At 43.1% G+C, this 16,360-nt stretch overlaps 1 protein-coding gene across 7 annotated transcripts in view; it reads left to right on the top strand.

The window, feature by feature from the left end:
• The window catches only part of PHRF1 (PHD and ring finger domains 1), a 71,743-nt gene extending 55,383 nt beyond the window's left edge, over positions 1–16,360 (top strand). For all 7 annotated transcript variants that reach the window (XM_075928263.1, XM_075928261.1, XM_075928259.1 and 4 more), the window contains 6 exons: positions 1,255–1,409; positions 3,764–6,565; positions 8,203–8,279; positions 8,885–9,145; positions 11,334–11,462; positions 15,372–16,360. In XM_075928263.1, the coding sequence (XP_075784378.1) occupies positions 1,255–1,409; positions 3,764–6,565; positions 8,203–8,279; positions 8,885–9,145; positions 11,334–11,462; positions 15,372–15,509 (3,562 nt within the window). In that variant the 3' untranslated portion in view covers positions 15,510–16,360. The remainder of the gene's footprint in view (positions 1–1,254; positions 1,410–3,763; positions 6,566–8,202; positions 8,280–8,884; positions 9,146–11,333; positions 11,463–15,371) is intronic.

Raw genomic sequence — 16,360 nt, 5'->3', positions numbered from 1 at the left:
GAAGACTGCTGGAAACCCCCTGCCTCTTCCTCAAAAAGGGAGCTCCAGGTTGTCATCTCACTGCCCTGGTGGTATGATGAGTTTGAGATGCTTTGTTTTATCTTGCTTGAAATGCAAGGAAAATAATCCTAGGAATAATCTGGTCATGCCTCTTGGTTATTTATTCTTCACTTTCCTATCTCTTGTTGGGAGGAAGAGGTTTTGGGAAGTCTCACTTACTTGTGGGGTGGCTTTGGGGCTAGCTTCTTGTTCAGAAGACAGAATTACTTACCTGTAACTCAGCATCTCTGAAAACATCACTTGACAGTATTACTGCTCCTTTTCTCATCAGAGCTGGGAGGCAAACATTTTTACACTATGTAGTAGTTCTATTTGTATAGGCATATCGTTCTCACATAAATAGTACTCTAAAGGTTGGACTGCTGTTCCCTTTGTGCTCATCAAGAAATGCAGTGGAGTGCCCCAAAAGACACTGGGGCCCTGGCACTTGGTCTGTCCTTTAGATATGCCTACTGATACCTCAGTGGGCCAAAAATAATTGAGTTTTATAATTGAGAAACAAGGTCCTAAGAGTCGGAATCCAGTAAAGTGATATCTCCACAGGATACAAAGTATAGGTAAGTTATTTCCGTAATTAAGTAATGCACGGAGAGGACTTTGTGTTGTTGTCTATAGCTGGATTCAATTTATCATGCGCTCTGGTTACTGTACAATAGGTCCCATAAATCGCTAAGTTAACTTCAATTCATTCTTTGAGATAGTAATTGAGGCATGCTGAGAAGTAGACTGGTAATACTGCTGGAATGGGGAGGAAAGCGGGAGATATGTTTATGGTGGAATTCTGACTAACACATTGTTTAAAAAAGTTAAGTTCTTAATAACAAAATGTAGTTTTTCAGACAATTGGGTGACACTCCCAAGTAGTGTTATTTCAGAGGGCCACTGTGGTGAAGGCACTTGGCTTTAATTCTGACCTCATTCTGCACACCATACCGAACACATGCAGGCATCTGATATTGCCACTCACTTTATCATCTTGGCACCTGTCCAGAGACTGACCACCTCTCATAGAGGGAAGTGGGAGCTGAATGTCTCTTTTGAAGCCAACACCTGTAAAGGGAACTGCTCTGGCTGAGTACACCATTCTTTTGCATGCCCCTGATAGCTGATCTTAGTTTCATAGCTATGTAATCTATTTGTATAGTTTGAGAGCACTGTAAAAGTCAAGAAAATGTAACTCTTTGTAACCTGCAGGAGAAGTGTGCCTGTCTTGATTCCTGATCAAGAAGCAGAAGCTCCCCCTGCGCCTGACCTGTTGGGAAGTATCCTGTCTGGACAGAGCCTCCTCATGATGAGTGGATCTGATGTGGTTATCAACAGAGATGGCTCGCTTACAGCAAAGAGGGCAGGTGAGGGTTTGGCTTCTCAGTTCTTAATTAACTGTTTGGTATTTAGACACGTCTCAATCCTACAGACACTGCATATATGCTAAATGATGTGCTTAATTTTGAGTATACAGGCAGTCCCCGAGTTACGCGGATCCGACTTATGTCGGATCTGCAGTTACAAACGGGGCACTTCCTCTCCCTGGTCTCGAGCAGACCAGGGGGAGGGGGAGCAGAGCGGAGCAGAGCAGAGCGGCGGAACGCGCAGCCAGCTGACAGCCCAGAAGCGTCTGGGCTGTCAGCTGGCCGCGCGTTCTGCCACTCTGCTCTGCTCTGCTCTGCTCTGCTCTGCTCTGCTCCCCCTCCCCCTGGTCTGCAGACCAGGGGGAGGGGGAGCAGAGCGGAGCACGCGGCCAGCTGACAGCCCAGATGCGTCTGGGCTGTCAGCTGGCCGCGCGTTCCGCTGCTCTGCTCTGCTCCGCTCTGCTCCCCCTCCCCCTGATCTGCGGGGGGGGGGGGGTGAGCAGAGCGGAGCACGCGGCCAGCTGACAGCCCAGATGCGTCTGGGCTGTCAGCTGGCCGCGCGTTCTGCCGCTCTGCTCTGCTCCGCTCTGCTCCCCCTCCCCCTGGTCTGCAGACCAGGGGGACGGGGAGCAAAGCAGAGCAAAGCCACGGAGCCCGAGGGCAGCAGGATAGCCACGGCGCGTCTGGGCTGTCCCGCTGCCCCCGTGCTCCGCGGCTTTGCTCCGGACGCCTGTGGTACAGCAGCTGGGGCGCTGCCGGTTGGTCCCGTAGCGCCGCTCTGGGTGCCACTGGACCAACCCAGCAGCACCCCAGCTGCTCTGCCCCAGGTGTCCCCTAGTCAGCAGCTGCTGAAAATGACCAGTGGCGGACTACAGGAAGCCTCTGCCCCGGGCTTCCTGGAATCAGCCGCTGATCAGTTTCAGCAGCAGCTGACTTGGGGATGCCTGGGGTTCTTAAGTTGAATCTGTATGTAAGTCAGAACTGGTGTCCAGATTCAGCCACTGTTGAAACTGATCAGTTTCAGCAGCGGCTGAATCTGGACGCCAGTTCCGACTTACATACAGATTCAACTTAAGAACAAACCTACAGTCCCTATCTTGTACGTAACCCGGGGACTGCCTGTATACATAAACATTTACAGGTTCAGGGAAGTAGGTACCAACCAGTCTTCTATTTTAATTGCATAGTGACAAAGTCATTGAAATAACTGGTTTAATGGGAGGTGGTGGTTGTCACCTCTATAAGTAGGGCCTTACCGGATTCACAGTCTATTTTGGTCAAATTAATGGTCATAGAAGTTTAAAAATACAGGGTGGACCTCGGTAGCTGGCCTTCCCTCATCTGGCTACATGCATGGCTGCTCTGGGGCTGGAACACTAATGGAAAAGGTGGGAGCCCTGTGCTCAGCAGCTCCTCCTCTGGTCTCCCAGCTCTGAAGGTAGCACCAAAGTAAGACTGGCAATATTGCAGCCTCTTCTAAAATAACCTTGCCAGCCCCCTTACAGCCCCTTTTGGGTCAGGATCCCCAACTTGAGAATTACTGGTCTCCCTCTGCGAAATCTGTAAAACCACAGATAACAGATTTCACAGTCCATTATGTGTTTTTCATGGCTGTAAATTTGGGAGGGTCCTATGTCCAAGTACTGCAGAACAACTCTTATTTGCTATTCCTCTTAGTGAACTGGATGAAACATGTTCACTTCCTCTGGGGCATCTGGCATTGGCCACTGTTGGAAGACAGGATACTGGGCTAGATGGGCCTTTGGTCTGACCCAGTATGGCTGTTCTTGTGTTCTTATGGGGACCTTAAAACTCATTTTTCCTGGAATTTCACATATTCTTGTTTGTGAAATACACTGTGAATGGTGTGAACAGACAGCTCAAAGTACAGTGTTGAAGAGCTGGGTAAGAAAGTTAAATATTTTGTCAAGTAGGTGCTGAGTTCATATATTCAGATACAATGCACTCTCTTGATTTAATCTTCTCTTGAAAAGTATCTGTTCATATTGAAATCTTAAAAATTTAAAGCTAATTTGTCTTTTAATTCCTCACATAGTACTTTGTGCATATATTAATCAGCTTATGGCTAAATTATCAGATCCCTCTCATTATGTAGCCTTTGGTGTTTCCAAGTGCATTTGCTACTCTAGTAGTGATAGTTGTTTTCCACAAAGACACCATTGTCCAATATAAGCCTCGAGCATTTGACTAAAACTGTAAATGGTGTTGGTGGCTTGCTGTTGCCACAGGCAAAAATGGAAGATTAAAACTAGTCCAGAGTTACTGTTGTTTTCATTTTGGAATAAAAGGAATACATTGAAAAGATTAACTTTTTTCTTTTGTGGGTTTTTTAGTTCCATCACTACAGAGAAACTCAGTGAGTGACTTGAAAGTGGAAGATGGATCAGGAGAAAATCTTCAACCAAGTACATTGTACTCAGGGACTACAGCAAGCAGCTCCCACGCAGAACCTTCAGCTTCGTTTGCGCTGACTCCTCACAACAGATCCACCTCATCAAGCTTATTTTCAGCATCATCTTCATTAAGCAATTTCAAGAAGGCAGTGAACCCCTCACAGACAACATCAGGGAGAGCTTCTGTTAGATTAGAATATTCAATGACTCCTAGATCTGTTCAGACTCTCAGCATGGGAAATCCAAGCAGACCTGGTCTAAAATCAAATGAAATGCCTAGATTTAATGGGGATTTGAAACATGCTGTGCCCTCTTGCTCCACATCTTCTAAACCCTTCAACAGTAATTCTAATCTGGGTTCAAAAAGTGTAGCTCTGAAACAGCTGCTAAAACCAGCTCCCAAGAGGATTGATATCTCTGAGCTTCCCAGAATACCAAAGATTAAAAGGGAAACAGTCAGCAAGCATTCGGAATCTGATCCTTCAGGGAACCAAAGCTGTGACATTCCCAGTTCCTGTATAACCCAGCTGACAGGCAAAGGGAGTACAAATCAGTCAGGAAAAGGTAGCAAGATGGAAGGCAACAAGTCAAATGCCAGGGAATCTCAACAACAGACGCACACGAGCGGAGGGTCTTTTCCCACAAACACAGGTGCCTATGGCAGTACAACACTATTGGGGTCATCAAGGAGTAAAGGTGTAAGCTCTTCTTTTGAGAGCTTTAAGATTAATATCCCTGGAAATGCAGGACAGTCCAGCAGATTGTGTAATCCTGGATTTTGCAATACCTTCCGCCCTGTAGACAACAAAGTGCAACGAAAAGAGAATCCTTCCCCTCTCTTCTCAATTAAAAAACCAAAACCGATCAAAAGTGAAATATTATACGATCCCTTTGATCCAACAGGCTCAGATTCAAGTTCACCAAACAGCAGTCCTGAAAGGCTTGTCTCAGGGGTTTCACTAACTAACATCACCAGAACCATTTCAATCGAAAGTCCTAGAGTACAAACATTTCAAACTGTACGTCGTTTTACCCCTTATACAGTAGAAAATATCTTTGGGTCAGGTGCTGAATCCTCTGATGTTCCATCAAGTAACACTGAGTCTCATGATGATTTGACAATAGAGGGTAGGATTGTGGAACAGATCTCTGACACTGAACAAGAGAAAATGGACGAGGAAGAATTTCAAAGCAGCCCCTGTACTTCATTTGCAGTCACACGAACTTCTAACCTGGAGTATATAAAAGAAGAAAGCAGAGTAAGTCCTACTGTGTTCTTTGACGCAGAAGACCTAACTAGACCTAATATGAAGCTAGAGTCAGATAGTCACTCTAGTAATGATGGGCTGCAAAAAATCCATAAAAGAGAAGTGGAGAGACAATCACGTTCCCGATCCCGGTCAAACTCCAGCTCACAAAGCCGGAAAAAATTGAAAAGAAAAAAGGCACTTCTCAAAGAATATAAGAGAATTCCGTCAAGGTCCAGGTCAAGATCACGCTCGAGGGAAAGAAGCTCCAGGTCCGCCTCTTGGTCAGCTGAAGAGGACTACAGCAAAACGCACAAAAGGAAATCCAAGAACAGGAGGTCTTCTAGCGATTGTTCCAGTAGTCATGAACGATCGAAAAAAAAGAAAGCAAAGGATAAAACGAAAGACAAAAAAGCAAAAGGCTCCTGGTCCAGGGACCGAAAGAAATCCAGGTCACGATCAGGGAGTCCTGGAAGCTCTTCTTTTGAGTTTTATGAAAGCCGAAAAAAGAAAAGGCGATCTGGCTCTCGATCGAGAGGGAGAGAGCGTTCACGATCAAACAGCATTGAGAGAACTAGAAGGCGGAAGCACAGGAGAGACAAAAGCCATGAGAGATATGATAAAAAAGATGGTTGCTCAAAACCAAGGGAGAGAAAGAGATCAAGGTCCCGGTCATGGGAGAGGAGAAAATGGAGATCTAGATCACCCTCTATATCAAGGTCCAGAGAGCACAAAAGCACTAAATCTAGAGGGAAAAGGCCACGATCTAGATCACGCTCCAAGGAAAGAAAGCACAAGCCAAAAGAGCTGCCATCACTTCCTCCTCCAGAGAAGGATCAGAGGTCTTCTGATGACAATGCATCCAATGTTGTAGTACATTGTCATTCTTTGAAACAAGAGCTGGAAGAGCCAACACTAGAAGAGGTTTCCTTAAACATCCAGTCAACCATCCGACCTGAAGAGGAGACCGAGAGAGACACTGCTGTCCAGGAGGAGGATGCCCAAGAAAGTGTAGAGATGGAGCAAATCTCGGAGGAATTGACAAATGAAGCTGTGCCCCCGCTGCCAGAGAACACAAGTGTTCTTGTTTCACAAAATAATATAGAGGCTTCTCTGGGAAGGGAATTAATAGATGGGACTGATTCAGCTGTGGTGAGCAGCCACAACAGTGTGAGCCTAGAGGAGACTACAGCTAACATAGACAATATTGGAGTGTGTCCCTCTCTAGTGGAATCACCTCGAGAGAAGGAAGTTATTATGCAGGATGAAAGTGAGACAACATTAACCCAAAGCTTATCGGAAAATAAAGTTGCAGAGTGTGCGACAGATGCTAAAGATGAGTGTCCTGTGTTAGAGGAAGCCAATGCTGTAAATAAGCCTCAGCTGGAGGCAGTACCTCAGGGGCCTGTGTTGAAAGCTAAAGCACTTGTGAAAAGGGTAACATGGAATTTACAAGAGGAAGAAAGTGATGCATTGACTGCTGAAAAAACACCAAGTAAGTTTGTGCTGGGCTTTTTGTTTTTGGAAAACAGTCATCCTTAAGGATACGATTTGATCCCAGATTCTGTGAGTTTAGCAGTTAACAGATTTCCTCCACTACTATTGCTCAGGCTTCAGCTCCATCATGATATAGTGATTTTTCTACAACTATGCCTGCTCTGTGAATTTGTATGTATTTTAGTGTTACAAAAGCATATTTATAGTCCTAATACACCAAGCGTGTTGTCTGTAAGGGAGAGTGTCAGTGAAATAGGAAACTTCTCACACCTCTGCAGTGAAACTGAAGAAAAGTAATTTGTCATAAGTGTTTGTCTACTCTACAAGCAGCACAGCTGCAACTACGCTGCATAGATTGTAGCTAAATCTATGGAAGATAGGTTTTTTTTTTCTTCCCTTCATTGCTGTAGTAAATCCACCCTTTTGAGAGGCAGTAGCTAGGTAGTTGGAAGAATTCTTCCATCAACATGGCACAATCTACAAGGGTGGGAGGTTGCTAGGATTAATTACATCACATAGAGTGTGAAATTTTTCACGCCCTGAATGATGTTGCTGGGTCAATTTAATTTTTAAATGCAGATCAGGTTTCTCATTGTCTAACATGACCAGTGGCACACACAACTGCTCTTTATTCTTGTTAGTCTTGCTGAGCTAAGACAGATGCAACTGGATTTTGTTGCTGCTTGTGCATCAACTGAATTATTTGACAAATTCCAATCAGTTATGCTTGCGCCAAACCCAGTAAGACAATGGGCTTGCACAAGGATCTTGACTCATAGTTGAAAGCAATTAGCTTGTTCAGGTGTAGCCAATGACTTCCTTTGTTCTGCAGAGCCTCTGTGCTGGGTGGGGTAGAAAGAATCTAGCTGGACTCTTGATAGCCTAAGCTGAGTTTGCAAGACTGGGTGAAAAATCATCTTTTTACTCAACATATTTTATGTGGAAATCATTAGGACAATATGAATGTGGACCTATACTTGTGATGCTGTTAAACCTCTTTCAGGCCCGTGTCTATACTAGACCAGGCAGGTCAGCTTAAGGTGCTCCATCCAGCTATGCAAAATACATTGCTGGATTCGGCTTACCTTAAGCCAAGCTACTGTAGTGTCCACACTGTGGGTGGCCACCAGGAGCACACACTTCCTCTGGTTTCCCTTGCTCCTTGCAGAATGAGGAGTATCAGACGCCATTGGGGTTTGCCCTCAGTGTTTGATTTAGGGGTCTACATTAGATCCGCTAAATCGAAAACCAGAAGATTGACCTCCAGAGGGTCGATTTCTCAGTAGTGTAGATATACCCTCAGAGTAGAACTGCATCACAAACATCTTAATAGGGAACAATTTTCAGAAAGTGATAAGCAGCTTTTTAAATTCAGATGTTTCAAGCTGGTAACCCAAAATAATTAGTTACACACTAGCCCAAATTTTCAAAAGTATGTAATCAGATTTTTTTTTGCAGCTGAAAAATCCTCACTTAGCAAAAATTGTAAAATATAAATTAAATTAGTCACTGCCCATTATTCTTTCTTAGCCAGTCATACATTGCTAGACATTTGCTTTTCTTACGACTTACTTTGTAATTTTGACTCATTGGGTTTCTTACTGTTTTTAAATGCTTCTTTCTTGGGAATTTTAGGGGTGCCGTTTTACAAACTCCAGAGAGCAAAGGAAGGGTCCTGGAAAGCAGAGGACTTGAGCCAAACATTAAATCAGGTGCAGTTAAATGAGCCTCCTCCAACCAATTATATGATTCCTGAGCCTATGTTTCCTGACCTAGATTCCTCTCAGGTTGGTTTCCACTCCAGAAGCGAAGTGTCATGGAAGGCCATCCCACCTCATCCGTGACCTCGTTGTCCCTGCCCCTTTCATTACAGAATTCTGCTCCTTCCTCTGCGTGTAGTACATTCCATACAGCCCATGTACTTCAGCAATCCACTAGCTGCTTATTCCTTCAATCAGTCCTCACACTTAGATTAAAAATCAAAGTTCATACCTATTCTTTTCCCAGCATTTATTTGCTTCCCAAAATCTTCCTTTCGGGGAACAAATTGTCTTGCTGTAAAACCCAGCTTTTTAACTGTGGTTCATACTATATATGCTTGTCCATCTGTGCTGCCACTAGTGAGAAATTTAGTAGTAGTGCTGGCTGCTGGAGCACAGAAGTCTTGCTGTAGTATGGAACTCTCTGCCCTTTTGACTTTAAAGAAATTTTTAAGTCACTTCTCTCAGTGGGTAAAAGCTGCTTGTAAATTCCCTACATTCTGCCTTTCTGCACTGTAATTCCAAGAAGCGTTTACTAAAAAATGTCTGTTTCACAGGTATACAATCAAAACATCCCTTTGACACCCCCTCTGCCATCAAGCCTTCCACCCTATGCACCAGTCAGTCAGCCCACAGTTCAGTTCATAATGCAGGGGAGTCTTCCTCTGCTTGGCTGTGTGACAGGTCAGAGTTTGACTCCAGAGCCAGACAGCCTGGCTACTGCTTCAGAACCAGGAAATCAGTCTGCTTCAGTTGGAGACGTGGAAGAGAAGATCAAAGCACCTAAACCTCCATTGGATAAAACAAAAAATGAAGAGGTGAGTGAAAGCTGTTATGTTAACAGATATCTAGAGTTTTGTTGCCAGACTCTGTCAATCCACTGATGCTGTGTGTGTTGTAATAAATTACGAGCAACATGTCCGTGGCTTGTCTGTATAATCAGAAATGAAAGATGACTGAGAGGTTCCGTTTTAACTTGATTTGGGGTCGCGCACACACATTATTTCTTGCTCTGTGACTTCACTGACCCTGGTACCAGAAGCAAAATGCAGGACAATGTAGCACTTTAAAGACTAACAAGATGGTTTATTAGATGATGAGCTTTCGTGGGCCAGACCCACTTCCTCAGATCAATTAGTGGAAGAAAATAGTCACAACCATATATACCAAAGGATACAATTAAAAAAAATGAACACATATGAAAAGGACAAATCACATTTCAGAACAGGAGGGGGATGCGGGGGGGGGGGGGGGGAGAAAGGAAGGAAGGTAAGTGTCTGTGAAGAGCCACTCTCCCCACCTCTAATATCATCAATTCACAGACACTTACCTTCCTTCCTTTCCCCCCCCTCCGCATCCCCCTCCTGTTCTGAAATGTGATTTGTCCTTTTCATATGTGTTCATTTTTTTTAATTGTATCCTTTGGTATATATGGTTGTGACTATTTTCTTCCACTATTTGATCTGAGGAAGTGGGTCTGGCCCACGAAAGCTCATCATCTAATAAACCATCTTGTTAGTCTTTAAAGTGCTACATTGTCCTGCATTTTACTTCAGCTATCCCAGACTAACACGGCTACATTTCTATCACCCTGATACCAGAGTGGCTGACTGTGCTTTGGATCACTGTGCTGCCAGGGGAACACTGGATCACCCTCCTCTTGTCTTGTGACAACTCTTGTGTGTCAGACCCCTTTGTAGGGCTCTGCTCTAGGTAGTTTCACTCTGCAGTTTCAGTTAGACAACAGGATCAGTCCTTTCCTATAGAGGAATGCTCTTATAAGGAGGAGGTAAGGTTCTTTTCTGCATAGCTATCTACCCCTTCCCATGATAGTGAAGCTGACTAGGACTGCATCTGTTTCTTGCTTCTTTTTGTTGGCATCAAATCACCACAAGATTCTCTGCAGGGGAGTTTGAGTGTAATATTCAGCATTCGGAATGCTTGACTTACTATCAAATGTCAAATGGTAAATTCCTGAAAGCCAGAATGTTCAAACTTGCATAAACACCAGAGTTCATTTTTCTATTTTGAAATGGACATAATCTGGGCGCACCTTAATTCTAGATACTTTAGTTAGATAATCAGAGCAGTACTGGGATAGTGTGGATTTCAGTAAATCTTATAGTCTACCCCCCCTTTGCTGAGGCAGGACAAAACATACCAAGACTGTCCCTGAAAGGTGTTTTGTCATAGAAACCACCAATGACAAATTCCATAGCTTCCCTAAGTAACTTATTCTAGTACTTAATTTTCATTATCGTTAGAAAGATTTTTCCTGCTATTTATCATAACCTATCACAAGAGAAATTAGGTTAAGCTCATTACTACTTGTCTTATCTGCATTATATCCACTGCTGATGCCTAGAAGCTGAGTTTGATTTCTTGATTGGCTTCACTATCTGTCTTTGGGCCTGTAATAGTAACAGATCCTAAAAATGCTCCATACAAATTGTGTTTACTATATCTACTGCTGAATCTATTACAAAAAGGAAAAAAAAGCTTCCTACCACTGAAAATCCATGTGTGAGCAGCAATTTTTATGCAGTGTGAATTCCGTTTGCTTCAACAGAAGAATTCTAAGATGCTTTTGATGTGGCTTGTAATAATCTATACTAACATTACACAAAAAAGACTGGTAGGGCAGCTGTGATGTGCCTTTGTAACAATATAAAGGTTTTTAGATACTCCTTAGATGCTTTACATTCAAGTTCAAAAAATAAATGAACTGAATTGAGGAATGTCTGTCAAAATACAGTAGAACCCTCATTTAACTTGGCACTGAACAGGGGTGCATTGGAACAGGAATTCTAGTTTGCACATAGTAGTGGGTATAAACAATGTGTGATTTTTATCGTCATTCGCTGTAAATAGGTTCAGCTGCACTTGTAACCCTTTAAGTCTTGAAATCACTTCTTTTAGTCAGCTGACACTTCTAATAGGGCTGGATTCAGGAAGCTGATTACAGATTATCTTGGGAGTAACCTATTCTTCATTTTTGTTTTGTAGTATATGAAGAAACTCCACATGCAGGAGAGGGCTGTGGAAGAAGTGAAACTTGCTATTAAGCCCTTTTACCAGAAAAGAGAAATTACCAAGGAGGAATACAAAGATATTCTCCGAAAAGCAGTGCAAAAGGTAAGTTTTAAAAGAAAACAGAAGGGGAATTTAATGGACAATTAGGTGTGTCAGCTTGGATTACATTTATAAGTTCTTGTAATTGAATGCTGTAACAGAATAGCAGATTCTGGAACTCTGCATGGGATCTTGCAGAACTTTGACATAAGAATTGGCACTTGTGGGACATAAGAACTAGGACATAAGAACTGTTAAAAATGTTAACTGGTTAAATTATATAAATGTAATCATTTAGCTGGTTGGTTAACTGACGGCTGGTGCAGAGCATTTGGGGTCCTGCAGTGGAAGCTGCTCCGGGCAGGGGTCCCCACTGCTGTGGTCCTACTAATCAGCCTGTGGCACCCCAGCTGGCCCTGCTGCTGCCAAGGTCCTGCTGGCTGGGCAAGCCATGGGCAATGGGTGCTGCTCCCACTGGCCCCGCCCTCTGTCTAACCAGTTACCCTGGTAAGTATGCTGGTAAGGCTAATGCTTACCAGATAACCAGTTAACCTTCTACATCCCTAGTTTTAGGCAGAGCTAATAGCATCACTTACTGTTAAGGTTCTCTGGCTAATAACTTTCCCAAACTTTTAACTGGTTGGGCTGATGATTTCTTTGTTGAGATCTGCCTCAGGCAAACTTTTCTTCTGAAAACTTCAGTCAAAACAGTCTTGTTTCTGAGAATGAGCTAAGGAAGTATATGTTGTTTTTCTCCCTTTTTTTGGAACCACTCATGAGCCCATGCTTTGGAGCAGGGACATGAAATTTAGCAGAGGGTGGCCTTTACATCAAGGATGAGCCTTCTACTCTCTACCTGAAAATCTGCCCATGTTGTAAGCCTTTGAAAAATTGCAGTTCACGCATACTTGGACTTATTATTTTAGCTTCTGAAGTTGATGATTCGAACTTCTCTGAGCACATTTGAGCCCAGCTTCTTGTAGTGCTGACCAGTGTATGTACCATCTTCACAGAGTGACTGAGCTTGCTCCCTCCACCCCAAGGGGAAAGCCAGACTTTCATTGAAATAGTTGCTCCAAACTGCTTTGGGGTGGGCTGAGCATTAGCAGTGAGAGCAGGGACCTGTCTCGACTGCACTACTCCTGTCTTTTATCCATGTAGCTTGGAGGAAGTGTCTTCTTCAAATGCAGAGGAAATAAAAACTGGACAGTTGGTGGGAAAGGTTAGATTCAGACCTGCAGTTCGAGACTGGGAAGGAACAGGTCGGGGAGAAAAATTGGCACTTGTGGGAAGACAGATTGTGAGCTGCAGGGGAACATAGACTGACACTGGTTGAGCAAGGAGACAGATTAGAAATTGGTGGGGAGGGAGACTAGGACTAGAAGCTAATGAGGGAAATGTAGGGGTGGAGAACAAAAGCTGAGGGTGGAACACTGATTCTGAATGAGACTGGGCTGACTGGGATGGGCAAAGAGCCAGTGATGGAATAAGCAAAGGGGAGTTAAAATTGACTAGGGAGGAAGACTGAGAGTGGCAGCAAGTGGAGAGGAAGGAGGGGAAGAGAGTGGACAGGGTGCTGGGAGAAGGAGAGACAGGCAGTGCATAGGGGAGATTGGAATTTAGGAAGCCTGGAGGGGGTTAGTAGGACCAACGGGGTAAGGAAACAGGACTGAGGAGAGGAACCAGCAATTGGGGAAGCAAGATGAATGGTACTAGGATTAAGAGCCAAGGGCATGGAAAACACAGGACTGGGACAGGGATGGAGACAGGGAAGAAAAGGTCAAGCTTGCAGGGAAATAGGCAGAAGAGTCTGTACCTACCAGATGATACTCCGCTCCAAAGCTTGGAATAGAATCTTGAGTCTCCACCATTCTTCTGCTGTCAGAAAACACGAGTGAATCTTAACTGGCATGGTATGTGTCTCATCCTGTTTGTAATGTTGCTCCCCATGGAGGGTGACAACTTATTTCTGTCAGTCTACTAGGTCTGTGTGGTTGATGAAAAGGTTTTAATTGTCCTGCTGATCCATGCAGATGTGTATATGATGCCACATAATTTAATTTCTGTACTTGCTTTGTTTAAAAATCTAGGAAATTTCTAGGAATGCGAAAGGTTAAACGGTTAACAAGTAAAACCAACCTAAACAGGACTATGTAGCACTTTATGCAGTCTTTAAAGTGCAACATAGTCCTGTTTTTTGATTCGGCTACACTAGACTAACACGGCTACATTTCTATCACAACCTAAACCGGCGATTCCCACCCCTCCACCCCCTCCAATTCACCAGTAACCAGTGGGAACTGGAGCAGCTCCCTGCCTGCTGTAGATAGGGGGCCTGCCTCAGAAAGGAGCTGCTCTCATCCTCAGGGATGGGGGCAGGAGCCCCACGGGGTTGGGACTGCTCCAGCTTGGCTGGAGCGGCCCCCAGTCTGGATCCCACATACTTGGCAACCAGTGAAACGTTTCACCAGTTAACTGATTAACCAGGATACATGGCTAGAAATTACACCAGACTATATTTTCAAAAAATATTAAGGTTAGGAAATAAGTATTTAACATTAGAAATGCCAGAATTCAGACTACTTGTACAATCTGAATTCAGCCCGCTTGTATTTATCATGATGCGGTCTTTAATTACATGATCATGCAATACAGTGCTAAATTCTTGAGCAGCTATTTAGTATTTTGTTTCATCCTCACTCTTCTGTTTGTGGCACTAAGCCTTATTTATTGCTCACTAATCAAATACTTCTTCAAAAACAGAATTATTAACTTCCTCACGGGCGTTCATCACAATAGTATCTAAGTGCTTAGCAAACTTTATCTTCATAATACCTCTGCGAGGTGGCAAAGTTATTATTGGAGGCACAAGAGGCCAAAATAATCCACTATTTTGAGTACCCAATCTGACACCTATGAGATGATTTTCCAGGGTGCAGAGCATTCATTCATTCAAAGCACAGCTCCTATTGACTTCATGTGCAACTGAGAGCTGAGCACTTCTGTAAATTGGACCACAGGCTCTCACGCCAGCCACTCAGAAATTAAAGACCTAATTATTGGCCACTATGAGAAGTTTGCTTTCAGTGATTTGCCCAGTATTACATAGGAACTCTGTGGCAGCAGCAAGGATAGAATCTAATTCTCTAAGACATCCTTCAACTGCCTTAACCATGAGACTGTCCTCCTCCTCCTTGCAATCTGCTGATTCCCTCATATGCACACATTCCAATTTCTGCAAAAATTGAAGCTGGGGTCCTACAGACAACAGGCTGCTTCATTATGCAGCCTTGATTCATTGCTACAGCAGATCCATCCTGTGCCCTGAATGAGGCAGGAAGCCCGTCAGGCATATAATATGGAGATCATGTATTTAAAGACCGTTTCACAATGCATAAAACACAAGAAGACTGAATGAAGTTGCACAGGCAACCTGAATTCTGGCATTTTGAGCATTTGACTTTGCAACTGTAAAATCTTCTTTTTAATGTAGCTTTTCATGGTTTTATTTTTGGGTCTTTCAGAGTCATGATTTAGAATTCTGTATAGACATAGAGATTTTTGCCAGCCCACTCCGTTGTTAGGTTATGTATGTGAAGTTTCACTGCAGGAACGTAAGGAGGAGTCTAAGTGTTTCTGAAAATGAGAATCATGTTCCAGTGACAGAAATCCTCCAGGGAAAATCTCAAAAGAGCCCTTTGTGCAGAGCAAGCTTAGATTGACGTCTCATTATGTTTGAATTACCCATATAGCCAGCTAACGGGTAGACTTGGAGTTCACACAGTGCTATATGCTGTCTGCTTACGTTAATTTTGTAATGCATTTTTATCAGCATGACTTTCATATTACACAGCTAATGCATAGTTGGGAAGGCAGGTCTGAGGTAAAAATTGTAGTTTGACATCTGTCTCTTTCACTCTTTTGGACATTTGTAAACATTATTAACTGAATGACCTGTGTTTTGCCCTGTAGATTTGTCATAGCAAAAGTGGAGAAATCAATCCCATGAAGGTGGCCAATCTGGTGAAGGCCTATGTTGAGAAATACAAACATATGAGGAAACACAAGAAGACAGACACTGAAGAAGATTTGCATGAAATGGAGAATTGAAGCAAGATGCATCATGGGGCAAATTGGGATTATTATGGTCAAGGATGTTATTCCAGAGGGAATAAGTGGTCTGCGTTGCATCTAATTGAAAAGAAGACTTAAAGAAACAGGATGTAATAGGATTTATCTGCTGAATGAAGCTTGAAATGTTTTCCATGTGGAAATAGAATTTCTTGTCTTGAATGAACTACAGTTGTAGATGCAAACAAAAATCAAATGCCCCCAAACCAGCAGCATAATTCAGCAGAGACTTAGAAAATATTAAAGTTGAGGGGCTCTCAAATTGCTACAGTTTTTAGGGTTTACTTTGATCACCTTTTTGGTCAGTGCACCTGTCTTGCTAACAGTTTAAAACTGGACACCATTTTTATATGCAGTACTTAAAAAGAGAGATACTGTTTCCATTTGTGTTATTTATCAAACTATGGATTGTCTTTAAAAAAATTTCTCATACATTGATTTAATACTTGAAATGTGGTATTTTTAGCCTGCTCGATTGTGAGTGAAACTTTGACTTGCTCTCAGTCGTACAGGAGTTACAAAAGTGAGCTAACCTTTATAAATTGTCCTCAGAAAATACTGCTCAAGATGTGGCATTTATTTACATTTTGTTGAAGTATCTTGTTAATGAAAAACTTAATTTTTTTGAGGGGGGCAGATTATGTTGCAGTTTTGTAAATAATGTGCCGATGGTTGTATTTGCGTTCTTCTAAGCTGCCTTTCAGATAAAACAAAAAGCAAAGATTGTGAATTTTCAGCAACAAGCTTGAGGAATGAGGGGGAACGATGTACAAAGCAGAAATGTGACAGAATTTATAAAGTTATTTTGAATGGTTTTAGCCATACATAAA

This window comes from Pelodiscus sinensis, chromosome 4, assembly GCF_049634645.1.
Source record: "Pelodiscus sinensis isolate JC-2024 chromosome 4, ASM4963464v1, whole genome shotgun sequence".
Classification (NCBI taxonomy): domain Eukaryota; kingdom Metazoa; phylum Chordata; order Testudines; family Trionychidae; genus Pelodiscus; species Pelodiscus sinensis.
This window is presented reverse-complemented; position numbering and strand designations above follow the sequence as displayed.